General features: G+C 42.0%; 1 protein-coding gene across 8 annotated transcripts in view; it reads left to right on the plus strand.

Moving 5' to 3' along the window:
- Window positions 1-20383, plus strand: part of rbms3 (RNA binding motif, single stranded interacting protein) — a 381273-nt gene that overhangs the window by 311221 nt on the left and 49669 nt on the right. For all 8 annotated transcript variants that reach the window (XM_050035272.1, XM_050035279.1, XM_050035274.1 and 5 more), the window contains 2 exons: window positions 4553-4659; window positions 18826-18869. In XM_050035272.1, the coding sequence (XP_049891229.1) occupies window positions 4553-4659; window positions 18826-18869 (151 nt within the window). The remainder of the gene's footprint in view (window positions 1-4552; window positions 4660-18825; window positions 18870-20383) is intronic.

Here is a 20383-nt window from a genome sequence, read left to right on the forward strand (position 1 = left end):
TGATTTCCCCCAGATGCCTGCCCATAGGAAACAACACTAACAGTGATGATTACTTCTGCAACGCTGCGCTAATAAGTGAAACTTGCAACAAGCTTCAATTTAAATGGCTATTGTAATTGCACTGTCTTGCACAGAAGTACATCTGCATGCACTTATTGGTTCATTTTACTGGGCGGTAATGTGTCTATTGATGAGCAGAAAGCCATGACTATCTCTTCAGAGCCAAATGCACAGTCTGGAGTGTGATTGAGCCGAGGCTGTGATCAAATGAGGGTAGCAGCACACACATCTTACTCTCAGTAGGCTGTCTAGCACCGCTCCTCTCCTATTTGAGTCTATGAGGGTGGTTGGTCTTAGTGTGTACACACTGCACACATCCATGTGCGAATGTCTGCGGTCACCCCTCGTTAACATGTTTACCAGTTCCTACGGCAACCCACATAAAAAACAATTAGGAGTTCCCATGGAGCACCTTGTTAGCAGCAGTTGTTGACCTCTGACCAAAAGCACTTTATGTATTTTTCCCATGATTTAGGATCATTACAGGGCAGCAAATTGGTTCATAACTGATTTTTTTTTTTTTTTTCAAGCACCCCCTGCAACACATACTGCGACTGGAGCCAGTGTGAAATGTGTTGTACTTGGAGCCTGTGACCTAAAGACGCAGCATCAGCAAGCTGGTACGAACAGCCAGTGGCCTAGTTTATTCTGGGCTGTGCCAGTGATGACGGTGTGTGGTGAGAGGTCTAAGAAAGGTTTTTAGGCTGGCAGCAGTTTGCATTGTGTGTTTATGTGTCTGTGGGTATTTCTGTGTGTTCTCCGGGGTTAAAGCAGAGAGACTTTAAGGGCAGGAGGAGTGTGTGCGTGCGTGTGTGTGTGTGTGTGTGTGTGTGTGTGTGTGTGTGTGTCAGGGCTACAGAGGGGTGAGTGTGATCACAGGGTGGGTGGGGTGGTATGAGGCTGTTGATCTTGGGCTGGAGTCTTAAACAAATTGGCTAGCTCGCTGTGGGAACTGGGGATGTAGTCACAGGGGTAACGTCAGCGTGCTCTGTGTCAGATTCTCCAAATCTCTCCGATAGCTAATTATCTCCCAGAGTGCCAGAGGAGAGGTTTGGAAGAGCTTTTGTTGTTTTTCTTCTGCAGTGTCTCTCTCACTCTGCCTGCCCGACAACATTTTCCTGGGCCGACTCTGAAAAGTTTGGTCCCATAGTAGACCCTACAGCCACATAAACACATTAAGTTTATTTTCTAGAGAAGTTTATTAATATGTGTGTGGCCCTATAGTAGCCCTTTAGCGACACACACACATTTTTTGTTAGCGCCATTAGTGCCACAACCCTCTCAGACACCTACTGCAGATATCAGAGGCGGCACCAAGTCATTGTTTTGCAAGTCTCAAGTCTATGCGCTCAAGAGTTTCAAGTACAAAACAGGTCACAATGTGTCTTGTCCAAATATAATGCCATTTTAACAACAAAGTGATAGTATATTAATCTCAAAAAAATCATGAATGCTTGTTAAAATTTGTATCTGTTCCTTAAAACAAGTTTCTTAAAAAGTAACCCCTGCTCTCAAAAATCAAATGGATGCTAATGAATCTCCACTCTGCTGTTACTGTAACTCTGACACTGGCAGCTGCAGTCATTGTTTCTGCTTACGTGTGAAGCTACAAAGCTATTGGTCCAGTGTTGTGGATGAACTGTGCGTTATATTTGGTGTTCAAATAGAATTAGACCCTATGTGCCTCCTACTTGGTCCTCACATGGTCATGTTATAAATATCAAACACAAGAGGCTCTTCAGTCTTTTGACTTTCGCTGCCAGGAAGAATTTTTTGCTCTTTTGGATCAAGGTTGCTGCTCTAAAAAAACAGTCCCAATGAATATATCTCTAGGATACTTCACTCCTTAATGGATGCTTTTTACAAGGTTTGGGACTCTTACTTAAAATACATTGGGCTTACGCTGTCACCTTCCTCATTACAAGGGTTTCCTGTCAATCAGTCATCCTGTAGCCTTGTTATTTGGCTATGTTGTAGGGGGTGGTGAGGGTTTTAGCTATAGCTATTTTGTTCGTTATGTCAAGTCTGAGCTATTTGTTCTGTGTTGTATTTGATAAATCTAATACATATATTCTTAATAAAAAAGTTACTTAGTTTAGCCAACATTAGCTTAGCATTTGCTCGCTAACTGTTAATATTAGCCTCAACTTACTGTTCTTTGTGCTTTAAATGTTGAACAAAGTTGGAAGTTGTTTTGTCTCCATCTGTAATTTTCGACCTGCATGTTTTGGATAACACAAGTTTTTTTTTTTGTTTGTTTTTTTTGTTGACCACCACATAGTTTTTGTACACGAACAAAATCATCTTTGGTATACTTTCTTTCCGACTGGCGCTCAGTAACAGAATGTTGGTTTTTCCTGGTTGTCTCCTACAACTTGATTGGATGCTGTCAGACTGGTGTGAACTTCCCAGGAATAAATAGTGTTAATGTTAGTTGATACAGGAATGAAGGCAAAGGAATTGGTGCGTTTTAATCAGTGTTCTTGGAGGAGGGTATCAAGTATTTTCAAGGCCAAGGGCTCAAAACCAAGAGAAGTGATGAGTCATTGCTGCTTTGAATTGAACGTCTTTTTTTATTTTGTCAGGTCAGGTCTCAAGTCATCTAATTTGTGACTAGAGTCCAATTCATGTGTCTCGACTGCACACCTTGATAAAAAATGGTTCTATCAAAATGTGGAAGAAATGTAAATGAGTAGACAAACGATCTTGTTAGCTCATTAACGCCTAAACCATTAAATGTAACTGTAAGCCTGCCTCGTCATGAGTTCACTTCACACCAGGTTGTTTTATTGCTGTCACTACCCTGTCAATCCCCGACAGCGCTTCTTTCTCTCCTGTCTTGTGATGCTGCCTTATTATCAAGGCCCAAGCGCCTCTAACATCTGGGAGCGGAGATTAAAGCATCAACAATTCTCCCGGTGGGTGTCATCTCTGGCACGGCGTGATGAAAAGTCCCGTTGCTCACCTCCTGCAGACAGCCCCATCATTGGCCTGTGTCGTCACATAGCGGCCGTGTCACGAGCTGCCAGGCCTGTAATGTGAATGCGATGACAAGGAGAGCCGTCAGGTCCCTTCTAAGCCACCAGGTGCAGGGCAGCAGCGCTTCAGTGTTTGGACAAGCTCACTGGCTCAGTGTGTACTGTACTGCTGCTGAACTGTACAGCCTTCACAGGGAATGAGCGTTTGATCCTGGTGTAGATTCTCGCTCTGCCTCTGTTTCCCCTCTTGTCTCTCCCACGGTCACTCACCTGTTTCTCTTATCTGCTTCACTCTCCTATTTTTTTCTGTCTTGTTTCTCTCACTCTCTCTGTACTCCCATGTTTCTTTTAGTTTATCCAACTGTCTCCATTCCCCTCTCTCATCTCCACGGTCTGTTTCCAGAGAGATTCCGATCTCGCTGACGCAGACTGAAAAGGGGACGGACACTGCTAAGACCCCCAGATCTCCAGCCAAGAGAGCCACCCGTTTCTCACGAGAAAAGCTCACTAAGATCTTTTTTCCTTTCTCTGCTCTCCCCCCCCCCCCCCCCTTTCATTCTCTTCTTTTTTCACTGAGCCTGTCTTCGTTCACATTTTTTCTCACTCTCCTTTATAGTATCTCATCAGGAGAGTCCTCCACCTGAATCCATTTTTGTCTCTGTTGGTGCTCACCTGCAGCTCAAGTAGTGAGAAAGTGCCCTTTGAGAAGTTATCTTTATAGAGGCGTAGGTCATCGCAACACTTTCATCAACCTTTTATCAGCAATTATGCACACAAAAGGCTGTTGATACAGAGACAGCTTAGATGAGGTCACAGTACAGAGGGCCTTTTTTTCCTCTTTTTTAATTAGATTAATAACAGCTATTTCATGTCATGTTTTCCTGCTGGTTGATGATAGACACTTGTCACCTAGACACCTAAAGTTCTGTAGTGAAGGCACTTGTGTCAATCCTCTGTTACTGTTGCTCTTATCATGTCAGAAATGGTTAGACTGCCCCCAGTGTTCACTCTAAGAATAGCAGTGTTAATATCTGTGACAGCCTCTACTCAAACAACACCACCCAGTGAGATGCTTGCACTGATGGTTGTGGTGTGGAAAAAGGCCTAACATTTCAAATAAAAGAGAATATGGCTGTTAAAGTGAAACACGGAGGGATTACGCGTCAGGAACAGAAACGCCTTCTAGAGAAAAAAAAAGCTTTGGCTTACAGAGCGGTCCTGCATTACCATCTCAGAGGTATTTACAAGAGCGATTACTGTGATTATTATTTCAACAATACCCTGCAATGCTCTTTCATGGGCTGCCAGCCTGGGCTGGGGTAGGGAGGGCCTGCCAACATCGTCGGTCTGGGAATTTTTCTAGGAGCTCCATAGGAGGGCGGAGAGGAGGGAGGGAGGAGGGAGCGACGGTAGAAGAGGAGAAATGTGACACAGTTCAAAAGGGCTTCTGTCCTTCTGATGGGTCACAGGATGAAGGCCTCCCTAACATGATTTTGTCCTCTCTCTCTCTGCAGCTCCCACGGAGCCTTTGCTGTGCAAATTTGCTGACGGAGGGCAGAAGAAACGCCAGAGCCAGAGCAAGTACCCTCAGAACGGGAGGCCGTGGCACAGAGAAGGCGAGGTAAGATGTTACACCAGTGCAAAAACCATTCTCCTTCAACATGTTCCAGAAAGAGAAAGAGTTTCTTTATTCTTGCACATGGGGTGCACCATCAGGAGAAGTATATCAGGCAAATGTTTGGGGCCTGCCAAAAAAAATTAGGAACAGGGGCCTGCAATAGCATGATATTGGCACATTTTGCAATGACAATGATAAACTAGGCTTGCCTCTGTAGTTAGAATACTGGTGTTATATGGATGTGCAGGCATACACTGATTACAATACTTTCCCACCATCCCCACCATCATTTTGCTTTTTTTTTTTTTGTTTAATCAATACATAGTGGGATAAAGGTCGCCGCAATAATAAACTAAAAGTCTCTGATGCATGCGAAAGCACAGCAGAGTCACAGCACAAAGCAGGAGTCAGATTTCACTTATCACATCACAAGAGTAAGGAGGGTTGACTGACAAAACAAGAGCGGAGGATTTTGATGTCAAACAAAAAGCGAGGGAACTTAGTGGGCTTCTTTGCCTGGGGTTTCCGCAAAGTCTGGGATCGCCTCTGCTCTTGCGCAACTGAAGGACAATCTTACATTGGGTGCAGACCTCACCCCATACTAGTTCCTTAGAATGTTGTTTGTATTTCTGCATGAGATAAGAGTCTTTTCTACGACAAACAATTCATTGGTTTGCTCATCAAGCTGCCAACACAACAGAGGTGCTACATATAGAGCAACCTGACCAAAAGACCAAAAGTTGGTGCACTGTAACTCAGCAATATTATTATTCATCAAGGACAAATCACGATTTACAATTTAACTCGAAATTCTTATCACAAAGTCCATTTACTTGATTAATCCTGAGCTGTCAGCCCCATCCCAACTCCTGTCTCTGTTCGGGACGGTCTCTAGTGTTGAACGTGATAAGCCAACTTGATTTTTCTTCAACTGCGCACCAACTCGGAAGGGGTCAAAGTCATCAACCAGGAGTCAGTGGAGAGATGCAGGTGCGCACCCCATATACAACCACCTTTTATCATGTGACGAACAGTCTCTAATAAATATTTAGATCTTGTAATAACAATTTCCAAGGTCAAGAATGAACCTTAGAGATTATAAAAGAAGTATTTCACTGTTGGAAAGATGGTCTATTCATAAAACTGGGCTGTCTGTGCAGTAGAAAGACGTAAATACTTTTGAAATTGGTGCAATGTGACCAGAAAAGAACAGAGAAAAGAGGTAGAAAACCTACAAATACCAGAATGCACTGTGCTGCATCAGATCAACAAATGCTCCCACTGGTAGGTAACCCAATGCAAGTTGCCTGCCCCAGAACAATATAGCAGTAGGCTGGTAACAAACGATCTCGTGTTACAGATAAACAGTAAGCTAAAATATGTTTCTGACAACATTTTAGATGAGGAATAGGAAACACAGCAATAGAATCTTGGTTCATGTTTGATCAGCATTACCTTACTGTTCGATCTGAATTTGGCCTGAGCTTGAGCTTCTATACTCTTTGTGTTCGTGGTCGTGATCGGTATACAAAATTGAGGAAGTACAGTCTGTAGTTGAAGCAACAGCCAGTGAAAATCCACAGGATGAGGCAAATGAGCAGCGAGATCTGGGAGCTTGTACGTTTATTTACACATACTACACACACTTTAAAGATACAAAGCTGGTTGAAAATTGGCACAAGATCCCTTTAATTTACAAAGTCAGCATATAAAAGTACCATATTCTGGAAGTGGTAAACTGTACTTGCACTTCTTTTAAGAGGAATTACAATATATCCACCCATATCCACAGATTAAAAAAGTCTTTTAGCACAGAGAAATTCATGAGTATAACAACATAAAGTGCTTTTAAGCTTGAGCTAAAGTTTTCAGCTGACAAAATGACAGCTATATTTTCTTGGCTCTCATACTTGCATTGCGAGGCCCAATCCCCTTTTATATCTTTACCTCTACCACTTATTTTCAAGGTGTGGGAGTGAAGGTCAAAATGCAAAATGTGTCCAGTACAAATCAGCATGTATAATCTTACATTAGCTAGCCAGCTAGTTAGCTCCTGAGACATCAGCATTGTAGTGATTTCTTTTTCTTATGCATATTATAAAGAAAATGACCATAATATATTGAAACAACATTAAAATATAGTACTATTCTGACAGGATTAGTTTTACATAGGGATGTGGACTAATGTCAGTTTACCACAGGATGTCTGTAATATAAATGTCTGATTCACACGGGACAAGAAATCTCCATAATTCTACCAGAGATGGGAGTGGTAACTTGGTTTGCGCCCTGGCGTCACCTCCCTGTCGGCATGTGCGTGCCACGTTGCTTCCCGTATGTGTTAATAATAATTAATGATTAGCCGAATATGAAATATTGCCCATGATCAGGATTGTGTGTACACAACGATTAGCAATATGGATTTATATTAGGCCTACCTAACACAACCAGAAGTCTCGTGGCTCTGAAAAGTGCTTTCTTCTCGACCTTTCTGATTGGTCTCCCACATAGGGCTATGCGATCATTAGAAGAATGTCCACTATCACGACTGCCGACAACACCGAATGCTTCTTCAAGCGCCTCCATCATCAAAAAAACACAGAAAAGTAGTTGTAAACGTGGAAAAATGGTTGCAAACAGGACATGACGACATATATATATATAAAATGTATTATATTGATATTATATACGTTCGCACTGGATTGATATTACCCGAGGTATTTTCTCTGCACCGTTTTACAGAAGATTAAAGTCGCCGTAATTTTTACTGACATTATCCGTAATGATTACAGACATGGTGCGTTCGGACGGGACTAAAATCCCCGGTAATAATTACTTTACCCCACGTCTCCAGTTGTGGGTTTCTTTTGTCACGTTTGTAGCCAACACTTGGTTTGAAGTTGAGGCCCATGTAGCCCTACCGCTTCGCCCTACCCCTCTAACCCAACAAAAATGGGGACACCCCATCCCTAGACATGAGTGTGCAAAACAGAGGGGCAAAGACTAAGTGGTAGTGGCAAGGGGTGTACTGAGATAGGGCACAGTTGTCACTGCAGCAACACTTTTTAGAGATTTTCATGTTCCAACCTCAATTGAAGGATTGCATACTGCCTTAACTCCTTTGTGTTGACATTTACAAACTCAGTGAATAACCAAGTTAATATCCAATACTTCCTCAAATGCAACAATTATTCTTAAAGAATTGATAGCCAGGTGACCCAGATATGGCCAAAACAAAATCCCAGTCGACTAAACTCTTTCCATTCCATTGTGATGACGGTCTAAACAAGGCGTTTACCTCTGAGGTAATTGCATTTCCAATAACAGGCCCCACCCTACTCACAAGCCCCCTTGAGAAGTTGCCAACATCTGGCTTTATGTAAACCATTGCTGCCTGTCATTTGTATTTACTCTAAGGTATGGCGCTGTTAAAAAAAAAGACAAGAAAAATACCCCAGATATCGATCATGCTGCCCCCGGATGTATAGGCGCTGTCATGTAAATTGCATCTCAAGCCAAACGCCTCACTGAACACGTATATTCCCACCATACATCAGAGACCAGAAATTGGATACAGTGCTATGGTAACATATTCATCAGCAACATGTGGAGGCAAGGTTAAAGTCTCTTCATAGGCTACCAACCAGCTATACTGGGAAGGACACACAGAGGAGACGGGCCGAGGAGCACTTCAGACTGGACTATATGGAATAAAGTGAACACACAAACACACACACACATTCAGTGAGGCTGACAGTTGTGCTGAAACTGCAAGGTAGGGGAGACCAGGAGAGATGAAATGTTTGTCCTTCAGGAGACACATGCTCTCTGTGCGGGGTTTTGTGTTGTTGTGTGGGTGTGTATGTTGGGAAGGGGCTGGTGGACTATTACACTAGCCGTGTGTGTTTGTGTCTGTCCATCACATGTTCAGCAGCCCTAACACCTATAAGCCAGTGAAGCGTGTTTAACCTAAATCACATTGCTACATCCCCCTCGCAGGCCCGCACATTGACAGGGTCAGCTCAGTTGACTTGAGGTAAAGTGAGATGGCTGTGTGTGTAATAAGGATAAAGGAAAAATCCTACACTATCAAAATGGAGGAAACACCCCTTTTGTCCCTTTTCTGTATTTACTCTGCTACCCTTACCTACTCTACATTAAACACACACTCTCTTTTGAAACTTAAAATAGCTGCGTACCCTGTCACACCGATCCTACCTGCTGTGAAACATGATTATATACAACTCATGTACTTTTCCAAATACACTCTGGAGGAAACACGACTGCTACCTGGATAACATCCACCAGCTACATTTTTCCCATCCAGTAAGTGTGACATCTATATTCTGCTTAACGCTCATATCAAAGGGTAAGTTTGGTATTTTTCTACATGGACCCTTTTTCCCTTGTGACAATGGCAACAATGATTTTTAAAACTGGTGCCGCATTGAGCAAGACCACTGTAGGCAATGTAAACACTTGGTGCACATTCACACCGTCAGTTTACAACCACTAAAAGTGTTTGTTTTTGCCACTGTCAGGCTCAGATACTTATTGTAAGTGTCTAACAACGATTTGGAAAGGATCCATTTTGCCAAATCCACCAGACTCCATTTAAATAAACATGAATTTTATCATGGTAAAACACACTTTATTCAAAGTCGACAGAAACAAAATAAAACTCACAAAAACCGTTTTGGTTCATCTTACCACAATTCCAGCAATCACCAACTCAGGTTTGTTTGAAATAAACCCCTGATTCACCCAGTTAGATGTGAAAATATGCTGGCTGTCCACATGCTAAAATGACTGTTTATTTAAAAGGAGTCTGGTGGGTTTGGTGATAGAGATTTCGGGTAGCAGCTCAGACTTGGCCAGCACCGAGTTCAGAAGAGAAACTGAAAAAGGAATAGATATAAAAAAGAAGTAACCACTGTAAAGTTTTCATTGGCCTCCATGCTGCTTTCTATTGTTTACTGTTTCCAGCCTGTCCATGGCATCAAATATGACACACCAAAAAAACAAAAACAAAACAGAAAGACAAACTGGTTAACTGCAAACACACAACAACATGGGAAAATAGGGTCCAGGTTACAAAAATACCAAACCTACTCTTTTAAGGAGGTTAAAGTGAGTTTTTAGTACACAAAGCACAATACTTTAATACCTGACACCTGGGTTTAAGTCCTGTGTTCTACATATTGTTGGGTTATGGTAACAAAGACACTTGGTAGAGTTTAGGGAAAGGTTGTGGTTTTGATTTAGTATTAAAAAAGTGTGTCCTATCTCATACTGTATGCAATTATTAACTTTCCTGATATTTTAATAAAGACCACAATCTCTCCCTAACTTTGACCAAGCAGTTTGAGTTGCCTCAATATAACCATGAAATTCTCGTCCGGGCTTTGGTTGCCAGAATGAATATATTGCAGGGATGTCCAGTGGCAGTGAACAGTTTGCCAGTTCTACCTCAATGTTTTCCTCTTTAGGTTGATTAAAAAACATCATCAAGGCAGCAATTACGTATTTGCTAATGCAGAATAATTAAATGTTAATGTAAGTTTAAGCAGACATGACTAGTCTCACGCATGTAGACACACATATACTCACTGGCTATTCCATATGATTTTAGCTTTCATTTTCATGGAAAAAAAAAAATTAACCTAGAAGCTATCTAGGCCACTTTGTGTGTTAAGACAGAACGCAAAAGCAAGCTTAATACAAAGTCAATAGGAAGAAGCAACTAGACGGCCATTTCCCAGGGCGGTGGAAATTGACGCAAAATATGTGCATGTGCAATTTGAAGCTGTTTGAACTTAAGAGAAAATTTGTGCCTATCCTGCGGTTTATGAATCCAGGAGGGACATAGACAGACTAGAGGGAACTAACATAAAGACAGAGTTTGTGGAGGGTTCAGTCAGAGGCCAAGCTGAACATAACCACACAGGCACGGTCACTGCGTTCAATTCTAGCTACAGGTAGCGTCTGTTTCACCTCAATTTAAATGTTTTCCTGTTGTCTCAGTAAGAGAGAAATCCCTCCTCGGCATTATCCCCCTCTCCTCCCCTCCACCTCTCTCTCATGTTTCACATTATGCTGTGATAAGGCATGGCAGTACGGCTGAGAGGCCGAGGTTTAACAGTCCCAGTTCAAGGCGGTGTGTGTGAATGTGTAAATCGTGTGTGGACATTTATTTGTTCGTGTGTGTGTTTATGTGCTGTTGTTTTGCTATACTTTAGGGAGCCTGTCTGAGATTTTGACTTTCAGACTGAGGACATTTTTACAAATTGATTAGCTCCCAAACTTCACAGATAAAGGTTTGAATTGAGGCTACGGTTTTAATCAGCTCAGGTTGAAGACCTCAGCTAAGGTTTGAGATTAGAATAAGGTTTCGTTTAGCTGCAATATTTTATTGTTTATTTGAAACAAATGGATTTATTCAAACATTTTAATCCTCATTCCAGCAGAGTCGTCACCCTGTTGCATGTTCTTCTCCTGTAAAATATGGCAGATAACTTAGTGTTTCGGGAAGCTCACCACACTCAAGACACAATACCAAAGTATAAAGCCTATTTTTTAAAGGCTCTCTGTTCACTTCAGTTCCTTTTCTTTATTGACTGATCATCGGTTTTTTTGTGAATAACATTTCCCATGTGCACTCGCATCAAAAAAAGAAACAGGTGTTCTCTATTTGATGCCATTATGAGTTCAGGGATTTGTACTAATGAAGGTCTACTGACTGCTTGGCTTTATCATTATATACTAGTATTTGACCTAAATGTGCAGAGCCTTATTATCTCAAATTTCCTGCAACGTGTATCAAAGAAAAACATGAAACGAATAAAGGGTACCATATATAGGAGGAGAGAAGAAAGGAAGAAGAAAAAGGGGAGGGTGAAGAGTATTATGTTATCCTATAGAAGAATCTTACACGTGTCTGTCTTTTCTGTGCTAGTGATCACCAGTTGAAAGAATAAGATAAGTTGAGGGTGATATGTAATGCTTGGCTTGTAGCAGAGATTGTTTGCATTAGCGTTATTAACCTAGATTGTTGCCGAGTATTGGAGATATGCCAGCTTGTGGTGCCACAATAAAGACATTTGATAAACTCAACAGTAATCTCTCTTTCCAGAAATCATGACCGGGTTACTCAAGATAATCCACAGGCTTTACTGTGAGTAGTTTCATGTAGGAACTATTTTCTTTCTACCAAACTACACCCGCCAACCGTATCGATGCTCAGAAGAAGCATGCAACTACTGCTAGCTCGCCTAGCACCACTGAGCTAGCTAATGTTACATCTCAGCGGAAAAGGAAACCATTAATGTTTGTATCTTGTACTGTCGCGAGCAAAAGCCTCCCATCCATGAGTAGATGCACATTTCCTTCTGGGCAGTGATACGGTTGGTGGTTGCAGTTCTGTAGGAAAAAAATAGTCCCTACATGAAACTGCTCACAACACGGTCTGTGAATTATCTTGAGTAAACAGTCATGATATCTGGAAAGAGACGTTGTTGAGTTTTTCAAATGTATGTTTTTGGTGCTTTGAGCACCACAAGCCAAGTGCCATCTAGTTCCATTATATTGAAGAGAAGGCAGACATCTCTACAGCTGATATCTCTAACACTTGCTAGCTCACACCAAAACAATCTACATTAATAAATAGCACTGCAGGTAAGAGGAAAAATATGCCTTTTTGATTTTGGGGTGAACTGTCCCTTTAAAGGTCTAATTGGGCAGAGTGGAGCTCTTATTATCTTTTGCTGAGGAGAGATCATTTGTAGCTTTTTGCCAGTTAAGTGACCTTTCAAAAGATTTTTTCTTACAACTTAAATTCACCCCTGGCTGCTATCCAATTACAATGCAAGTCGGACCACCTCCAGATACAGTGTGGCTCATCTGATAGCATTCATTTCGCAATGTATTCTGTATGCATTTACACTTATAGAGTCAACAGGAAGGCCCTTATAAGTACAGTATGTCATGCATGTGTGTGTGTGTGTGTGTGTGTGTGAGCATCCTTGTGGTCATAGATCAGCAGTACAGGCAGGGCAGGGGGAGATGGGAGATAGGCATCACATGTTAGTCCGTTTATCAGAGCTGAGGCCATTCCTCACTTCGCTCCCTGTGGCAGGCAGATGAAGGGGAGCAACAGCCCACACCATCCAAACTCTGTCTCTCTGCCTTCTGTCTATAGCTGCAGTATTCTCTCACCCTCTTCTTCTCTCTTTCTGTCTTTAAGCACTCTCTCCTTCTCGCCATCTCTTTCTCTCTCCCACTTTGTCTCTCTGTCTCTTCCTCCCCGTGTTTGAAGTCTTCCCAGATCCCACAGCAACATATGGAGAGAGAGTGAGTGACTCACTGAGACTAAGAGAAAGAAAGAGAGAGGGAACACATTGCATGATCAGTCAGGAGTTACAAGGGTTGAGTGCTGCAGGGTGGGCTGACGGTGAGGATTGAGAAATATATGACAGATTTTCTTGTAAACTACCCAAAGTGGGAGTCTAGAAAGTGCTGTCTCTCGCTGTCTCATGCTGACAAACATATTAGTCACTGCATTTTTTTTTTTTTTTCCAGCCGTACACACACAGACACAAGCGCCATGGGTGCTCATTCTTTTCTCCCTCTCTTTCTCCCTCTCTTTTCACTTCCTCACTCTCTTTCACCAACACACACTCCTACACACAAAAACTTTCAAAGTCACACTTCTCAAGCACCTACTCTAGGGGAATGAGTGAAGATGAAAAAAACATCCGGCTCTCCACTCTGTGTGAAAGCCTGACAGATGTCCGTGTGTGTGTGTGTGTGTGTGGCCACAAGGCGGGGAGGGAAAATAGAGAGCGAATCTGTGTATGGAAGGCAAAAATACAAGGAGGGAGTGGGTCAGTGTGTGTGTGTGTGTGAGTGTGTGAGGACATGGATACAATGGCTCGGCTCAGTTTTCCAGCATGAGAACAGTTCAGCACAGGTGTTCTTACAGCTGCCTAATATAGGCTGTCCTCACCCGACCCTTTTTTAGTATCTGTGTGTTAAACACATGGAAGCTCACATGTACACACACATTTTTTACAACTGTTTCATTGGGATGGTGAAATGCATTCACATTTGCACTGGAAACACATTAGTAAGGCAAAATGCATTTTGCTCATCCAAAAGCAGAGATGATGTGATTTAATGATTGATGACAAAAAGTGGTCATTTCAGCTTTCATTACACCAAATTTTGGCATTTTGAAATTGTCTTTTAAAGGAACAGTCTGTAAGATTTAAGGGGATTTAATGGCATCTAGTGGTGAGGATTGCAAATTGCAACCTGCTGAAACTTCTACTGGTTAGAATTTCTCCAGTGTCTGCCCACATAAGTTTCTTCCTCTGCAACACAAACACAGTGATTTAAACAGGTAAAAACATTAAATAAAGCCGTTTCACGTCACAAATCAGTGTTTCTCAGTTGCTGCTCGACACGTCAGAAGCCCTTTTTAAATAGGAATTGTGCAAATTTGTAGAAAAGCCAAATCAGTCTTCTTTCAGCATTGGCAGTATAAAAAAAAACCGGGGAGTGCAGCAAAATGCCACCTGCCTACTTTTGTTTATACAGAATGTGCCTTTTTCGGGGCAATGGGGGGCGTGAGCAAGCAACAAAACATGTAGCTCAGTGTGTGACGTGCGAGGGAAGCCGCGGCTGGTCAGTCCTTCGGCGATTCTCTCTTATAAGTCGGCCCGTTCTTCATCGTTCCCGTCATTTGATGGTTAATGGCCTCTTCGTTTGCGAGGACAAGGAGGGTGCGCGATTCCTTGTCTCCCCAGTTGCTCATCTTTACAGTGTATGTCAGGTTTGCGTTTCTCTCTTGCTACTAGCTGCTCGCTAATTCCTGCTATCAGCTGTTTCCTGTTTATCCACCGTCAGTGGGTCGAACGTGCGACATCATCAACAGCTCCTCCCACAAGTCATCAACAGCCCCTCCCATTGCAGAAGGCCACCTCGGTCTTTTAAACTAAAAGGTTTCCGCCAATATGACTACCCTACGAGGCAGAAAATTGGGCACCTCGGATCAACTCGCCAGTCCGGCTCTGTGTGTATAAATGCTCGCAGCTTGCCAGCAAAACGGCCCAACATTCGCGGAAAATCTGGCAGTATTAAAGGGGCAAGAGATGGGCCGCTAACCCAGCACCTGCTAATGTGCGCTCACCTTTTTTCTGATCCAGACGTTCAGGAGGTTTTTATCAGAAGCCAAATTATCCAGGCTTCCTCCTCTCCAAAACAAATGGACCAAGTGATTAAAACTAGTTAAAACACTGAATAAAACAGTGTCATGTTACAAATTAGTGTTTCTCTTATGCTGTTCCAAACCCAGCACCTGGAGGTTTTTACCATAAACTGAATTATCCGCAGAGATCTCTTCTTCTACAAAACAGTCAGACCCAGTGATTTAAACTGGTAAATACGATGGATGAAGCTGTTTCACATAAAAAACATCAGTGTTTTTCCAATGCTCCAACGCTCGTGGGAGCTTCTAACTACAGTGGTCAATGCGGAATCATGAATATCCTATCTAGAGCCAGTGTTTGGTTTGTCCATTCTGGGCTACTGTAGAAATATAGATGTAGATATAAACGGCTCATTCTAAAGTAACAAATTCCCTTTCTGCCAATATATTCCCCTGAATTCAACACACTGGATCTTTAAATCATCTTTACAGCATGAGGTGAGGGAGTGCAACTCGATTTCAGCTAATTTGGCATGCAAAATGAACATACCTAGCTGCTTCCTCTCTAAAGTCAGTCTGTCCTCAGCAGCTTTTCTCAGGGCCAAGCTATGCTCACAGGATCTGCACAGTATCGACATTTTTTCAGTATTGAAACAAGCTCAGACCAAAAAAAAAACACAACACAGAGAACATACACAGACTGTCTGTCTTTTCCCTTTCTCCTTGTTGCAGCAAAGCCAAAAGCTGACTGCATCAGTAATCAGTCATTGGCCATGCAGGGTCTCCGGTCAGGAGCTTCTCTGCTGTGGAATTCATCAGCACATGGAACCAAGGGCAGCACTTGGGGGAGTTATCAGCCTCACCAGACAGCTGGCCAAGTCTGCCACTGCTATTAGCGCACATGTGAACACACACTCACACACAGACAAGCAGTTTTGATCTCACATTTAGTGTAAAGACGGTGTATAAACACATTCAGAGAGACCTTTGCACATATTGACTCACAGAAGGGGACTGAAGGTGAAAATACACAAATAGAGTAAAAGATATTCAAATAACACAGAGCTGATGCAAGTCCCTTCATCTGGCCTTTACATAAAGTGTCTCTGAAAGCTTTTTTTAACTCGTTGTGCAAATGCACTCTCACAGAAACTGAACACAAAGGCCACTACTCACACATGCATCCACACATCCCCATTCATTTGGTATGGATTCTGTTTTCGCTCACTCTCATGGGTTTGGTTCAGGCTCACTGATCCCCCCTGCTCCTCTGAGCCACTGTTCCCTTAACTATATGGCTCAGTGTAGGTAGCCCTCTAGAGGGACAAGGGCAAAAAAGTGGCACAGAAAGACAGGAGGAGGGTAGATTAAGAGATGAGGGATGAAGGGAGAAAGGTAAGGAGAAAAAGGAAGAGAACATAAGATGATGGCGAAAGAAAGGAGGGGGAGGGAGAGCAAAGTGAAAGAGAGGAAGGGCAAGAAAAGGGAGTGTGTGTGCGCACGTGTGTGTGTGTGTGTGTGTGTGTGTGTGTATGCTGATGAAATCTGCCGTCCTCAGCAGCCTCCCGTTAAAAGAAATCGGATTAGCTCTCCTCCGGGAGAGAACCTTCAGGAATGCAGATGACGGATTGCGGCGCACAGGTTTCTCTCCTGGACTCTTAGAGGGCCTCACACACACCTACACACACACACACACACACACACACACACACTTACACGCACACCATCAGCAGACAAAGAACTCAGTTTTCCGCTCACTCCTTTTCTCTCCAAAGGGCATTTCTTCATTTCCTCTCATTCATAAATACATGAATGTACGTGATTGAAATGGAAAAAGAGGCGTCCTCAATACCAATTCACTTTGTCCTATTGACTGAGCTTTTCCCCACATTGGCTTTGTCACTTGTCAGTTTTTCCAATTTGAAAATGAGTTGATTTTGATTTGATTAAATTTATTCTGAACAAAAAGAATCAGGGTATAAATCACATTATTCCCTAAGTACAGTAAAGATACAACGGATTATCTGGGTGACATTGGTGCAGGAACATATCGACAGATTTCCCCGAGACATACAGAACATACTGGCACAAAATAACATCTGGGTGATGCTGACAGAATGCAGTACAATATATATGCACAACATGTCCAATGTGTATGAAGGAGATATTAATCATACCTGACAATGATCTACCTACTGAAACGTTGTGTGCAGGATTTTGGTCCTATGCACTTGTCATTAAATGGAACCTGTGTGTTTTTCCCTCTTATTTGTCATGTATGTTAAAATGTCAGTTGTTCATATTAAACATGGCCAAAGTTTCAAAAACGTAGGTAAACCCATGAAAAATTCATTCCTGCTAGCAAAAACTCAGACTGTTCAAAATGCTCTGTTTCCAACATTTCTTTGTTTGTTGTGACGCATTTTTTACATGGTCATCTGCTCTAGGCAAGCTACTGCAAGTGTTTACATGATGGAGCCTACACTGCTACATGTAGCTACATGCTAACGCCAGGGAAACATGTAGTTTTGGTTGCAAAATGTTGTTTATTCCTTCCTAATTTTGAATCATATTTGCTGCTGGAACATTTCCAGTGGGAAGATTTCCGTAGAGAAGATTTTATCTGTGATTTTTCACAGTAGAAAGTGCTGCTATACTCGGTTACAGTCATTCCCCAACTGTGATAATGATGCAGAGACGCCAAAATATGGAAGACCCAGAACTGCTAACCAGCCAGAGCAGGCTGGGCTTTTTCGGGAGGGGGGCTTAAAGAGACAGGCGCTAAAACTAAGTGTCTCAGACATAGAAAATTAATTTCTTTTTAAATCGTCATGTCGCTGCTAGCTGTAGTTAAAGGTATTGTTTTTGTGTTGTCCATCAGTCTGTCCGTCTATGCATCCCATTTTTATGAATGGGATTATTTAAAATGGCCTTGATGGACCTCACTATTTTTGACCATAACTCAAGAATTTATAAGCTAATTATTACAAAATCTTACACAAATGTCTGATAGGATAATATGATGAAGTCATGAGATTTTATATCAAAAAGGTCAAAGGTCAACTTCACTGTGACATCATAATTTTCTGCAAAAACACTTTTCTGGCCATTATTCAACACCATAACTCAGGAACAGAAGATACATTTGATCAGATACTGAATTTGTGACACCACCACCTTGAAACTGTGCTGATTGTTTAGATCTTCTGTGCCGTGGTTTGAAGATGTGTGTGAGGCATCCATGTTTTAGAATTTGTAGCTTCTTTGCAGCAACATTCATACTAGAAGCAAAGTCTACTGTCATGGCTACATATGAGTCTGGAGTCCAGATTTGGACGTAACCTTTAACTGCAACTTGACTGGTTCGTAGAGGTATACAACCACAAGGCAGTCATTGTAGTTACATTAAGTGCATTTAACATTACAGCTTGAAAACATGTTCTAGTACACACCCAAAATACAAATATGAGCCTGAAAATGAGCATAATAGGTCCCCTTTAAGCAGGAGTAGTTTGACATTTTGGAAAGTAAACATATTTGCTTTTTTACAGAAACAAGATTGAAACCACTCTCATGTCTGTATGCTCTAAATATGAAGGTACAGCCAGACTTAAAACAGGGAAAACAGCCAGCTTAGCTCTGTTCAGAAAAGAAAAGAAAAAAAAAAGCTGCTACCAACACCTCTACAACATGCTAATTAACACGTTATATCATTTGTTTCATGTGTACAATAACTGAAATGTAAAAACATAGTCTTCTGATCTTTATCTAATCCTTGGCAAAAAAGGGAGGAAGCACATTCCCAAAAATGAAGAAGGAAAATACAGAAAAAAAGATGAAGGTGTTGTTTCAGCTTTATCTGCACTGCCTTTTCAATCGTCAGTTTTTTCCTTGTTGCAGTTTTATGTCATTTATTATTTTTCTTAATTTGTGATTAATCCTGCATGTTTTTTCTTTTTCAGACTGGCATGGCGTTAACATATGATCCAGCTGCAATGCAGAATGGGTAAGAGCTTGACAGTCAATCCATCCTTGGCACTATCTAATACACTAACCTCTTGGCTCATAGGACCCGTTCAATACCACTGTCATACATAAAGATTAATGTAGTGTCTGCACTTTGTTACTGTTTGATTAGGAAAATCTATATGGGTGCCGTATCAGTTTTCATAGGTTGGGACGGGTGAAAAATGGCCAAGGGCAGCTGTGCGAGCTTCTGTGTGTTTGGTTCTTCATGTATGTGTGTGTTCCTGTGTGTTTCTGTGTCTTTATGTCATGACTTAATGCTGCTGTGGAAATAAATGACCCGGCAACATGTTTTATTTTTCCCCGCAGTCCTGAGACAGGAAGGAGAGTGTTTAGGCTCTCCTCTGTCTCCCTCTGGCCTCAGTCATTCACAGGAAGCTCCTTATTCCCCGCTTCCTAAACCACTTATCCCCCAGTGACTCGGAGTCAATCTCAACCAAAAAACTGGATGAATAGCATCACTCATTACACACAGCCTGCCATGTAAAAGCCTGCTTTGCTGCAAATCCGCCAAATTATAATCCCACAGATATTTTTGTTAGGCAACAGACCTGCTGGGAAAGGAGTGATTCACTCGTATTACGTTCGACCAGAAGTTTAGCTAAATGATCATGTTCCAGGAAAAAAGGAAATTAGGTGAATTGAGTTGCAAAGAATGTGAAAGTAGTCAGTTTTATACAAATGTTACTCAAAGTGGAAAATAGACATAAAGCGTGAATCAGTGGCAAAGAATATAGAAGTATACCGAAAATTTAATTCATAAGTTAATGGAAAGTACAAAATAAAACTGCAGTTGAACTGAAAATGTAAAACAAAAAAGCCACTTCACATTTGTCAGACTGTGCTTACTGGTACATCAAAATTCAAGTGCAAATTGGATCCATCCATCCACTTTCTGCTACTTATCTGGGGCAAGGTCACGGTGGTGCTAAGCGAGGTAGTCCAGACATCCCTCCTCCCCAGCAGCATGGTGCAGCTCCTCCTGTATGATCACAAGGTATTCCTAAAACAGATGAGATATATAATCTCTCCAGTCTACTGGTTCTAACCCAGGGTCACCTACCACCTACCAGTTGGAAAACCTCTTAGCAGGAGACATCCTGATCAGATGCCCAAACCACCTTAACTGGCCCACCTTTGACGTGGAAGAGTGGCAGCTCTACTCCAAACCCCCTCCAAATGTTGTGGTCCTTATCCTATCTCTAAGAATGAGCCCAGCTTCCCTACGGAGAAAACTCATCTTGGCTGTTAGTATTAGCAACCTCATTCCTTTGGTCGGTAACCATACGATTAGTAAGTCAGAATCTTTTCCTTCCGGCTCAATTCCTGCTGACATTATACCAACCCACCTGTTGATTTTATGCTCTATTTTATCCTCAAATCCCAGAAATCCTTGAACTCCTTCTCTTACTAGAGCATCTCACTCCAAACCTAGATGGAGAAATCCACCGTTTTCTGGCAGAGAACCAGGGACTCACCCTCGAAGGTGCTGAC

Source organism: Epinephelus moara, chromosome 22 (genome assembly GCF_006386435.1).
Source record: "Epinephelus moara isolate mb chromosome 22, YSFRI_EMoa_1.0, whole genome shotgun sequence".
NCBI lineage: Eukaryota > Metazoa > Chordata > Actinopteri > Perciformes > Serranidae > Epinephelus > Epinephelus moara.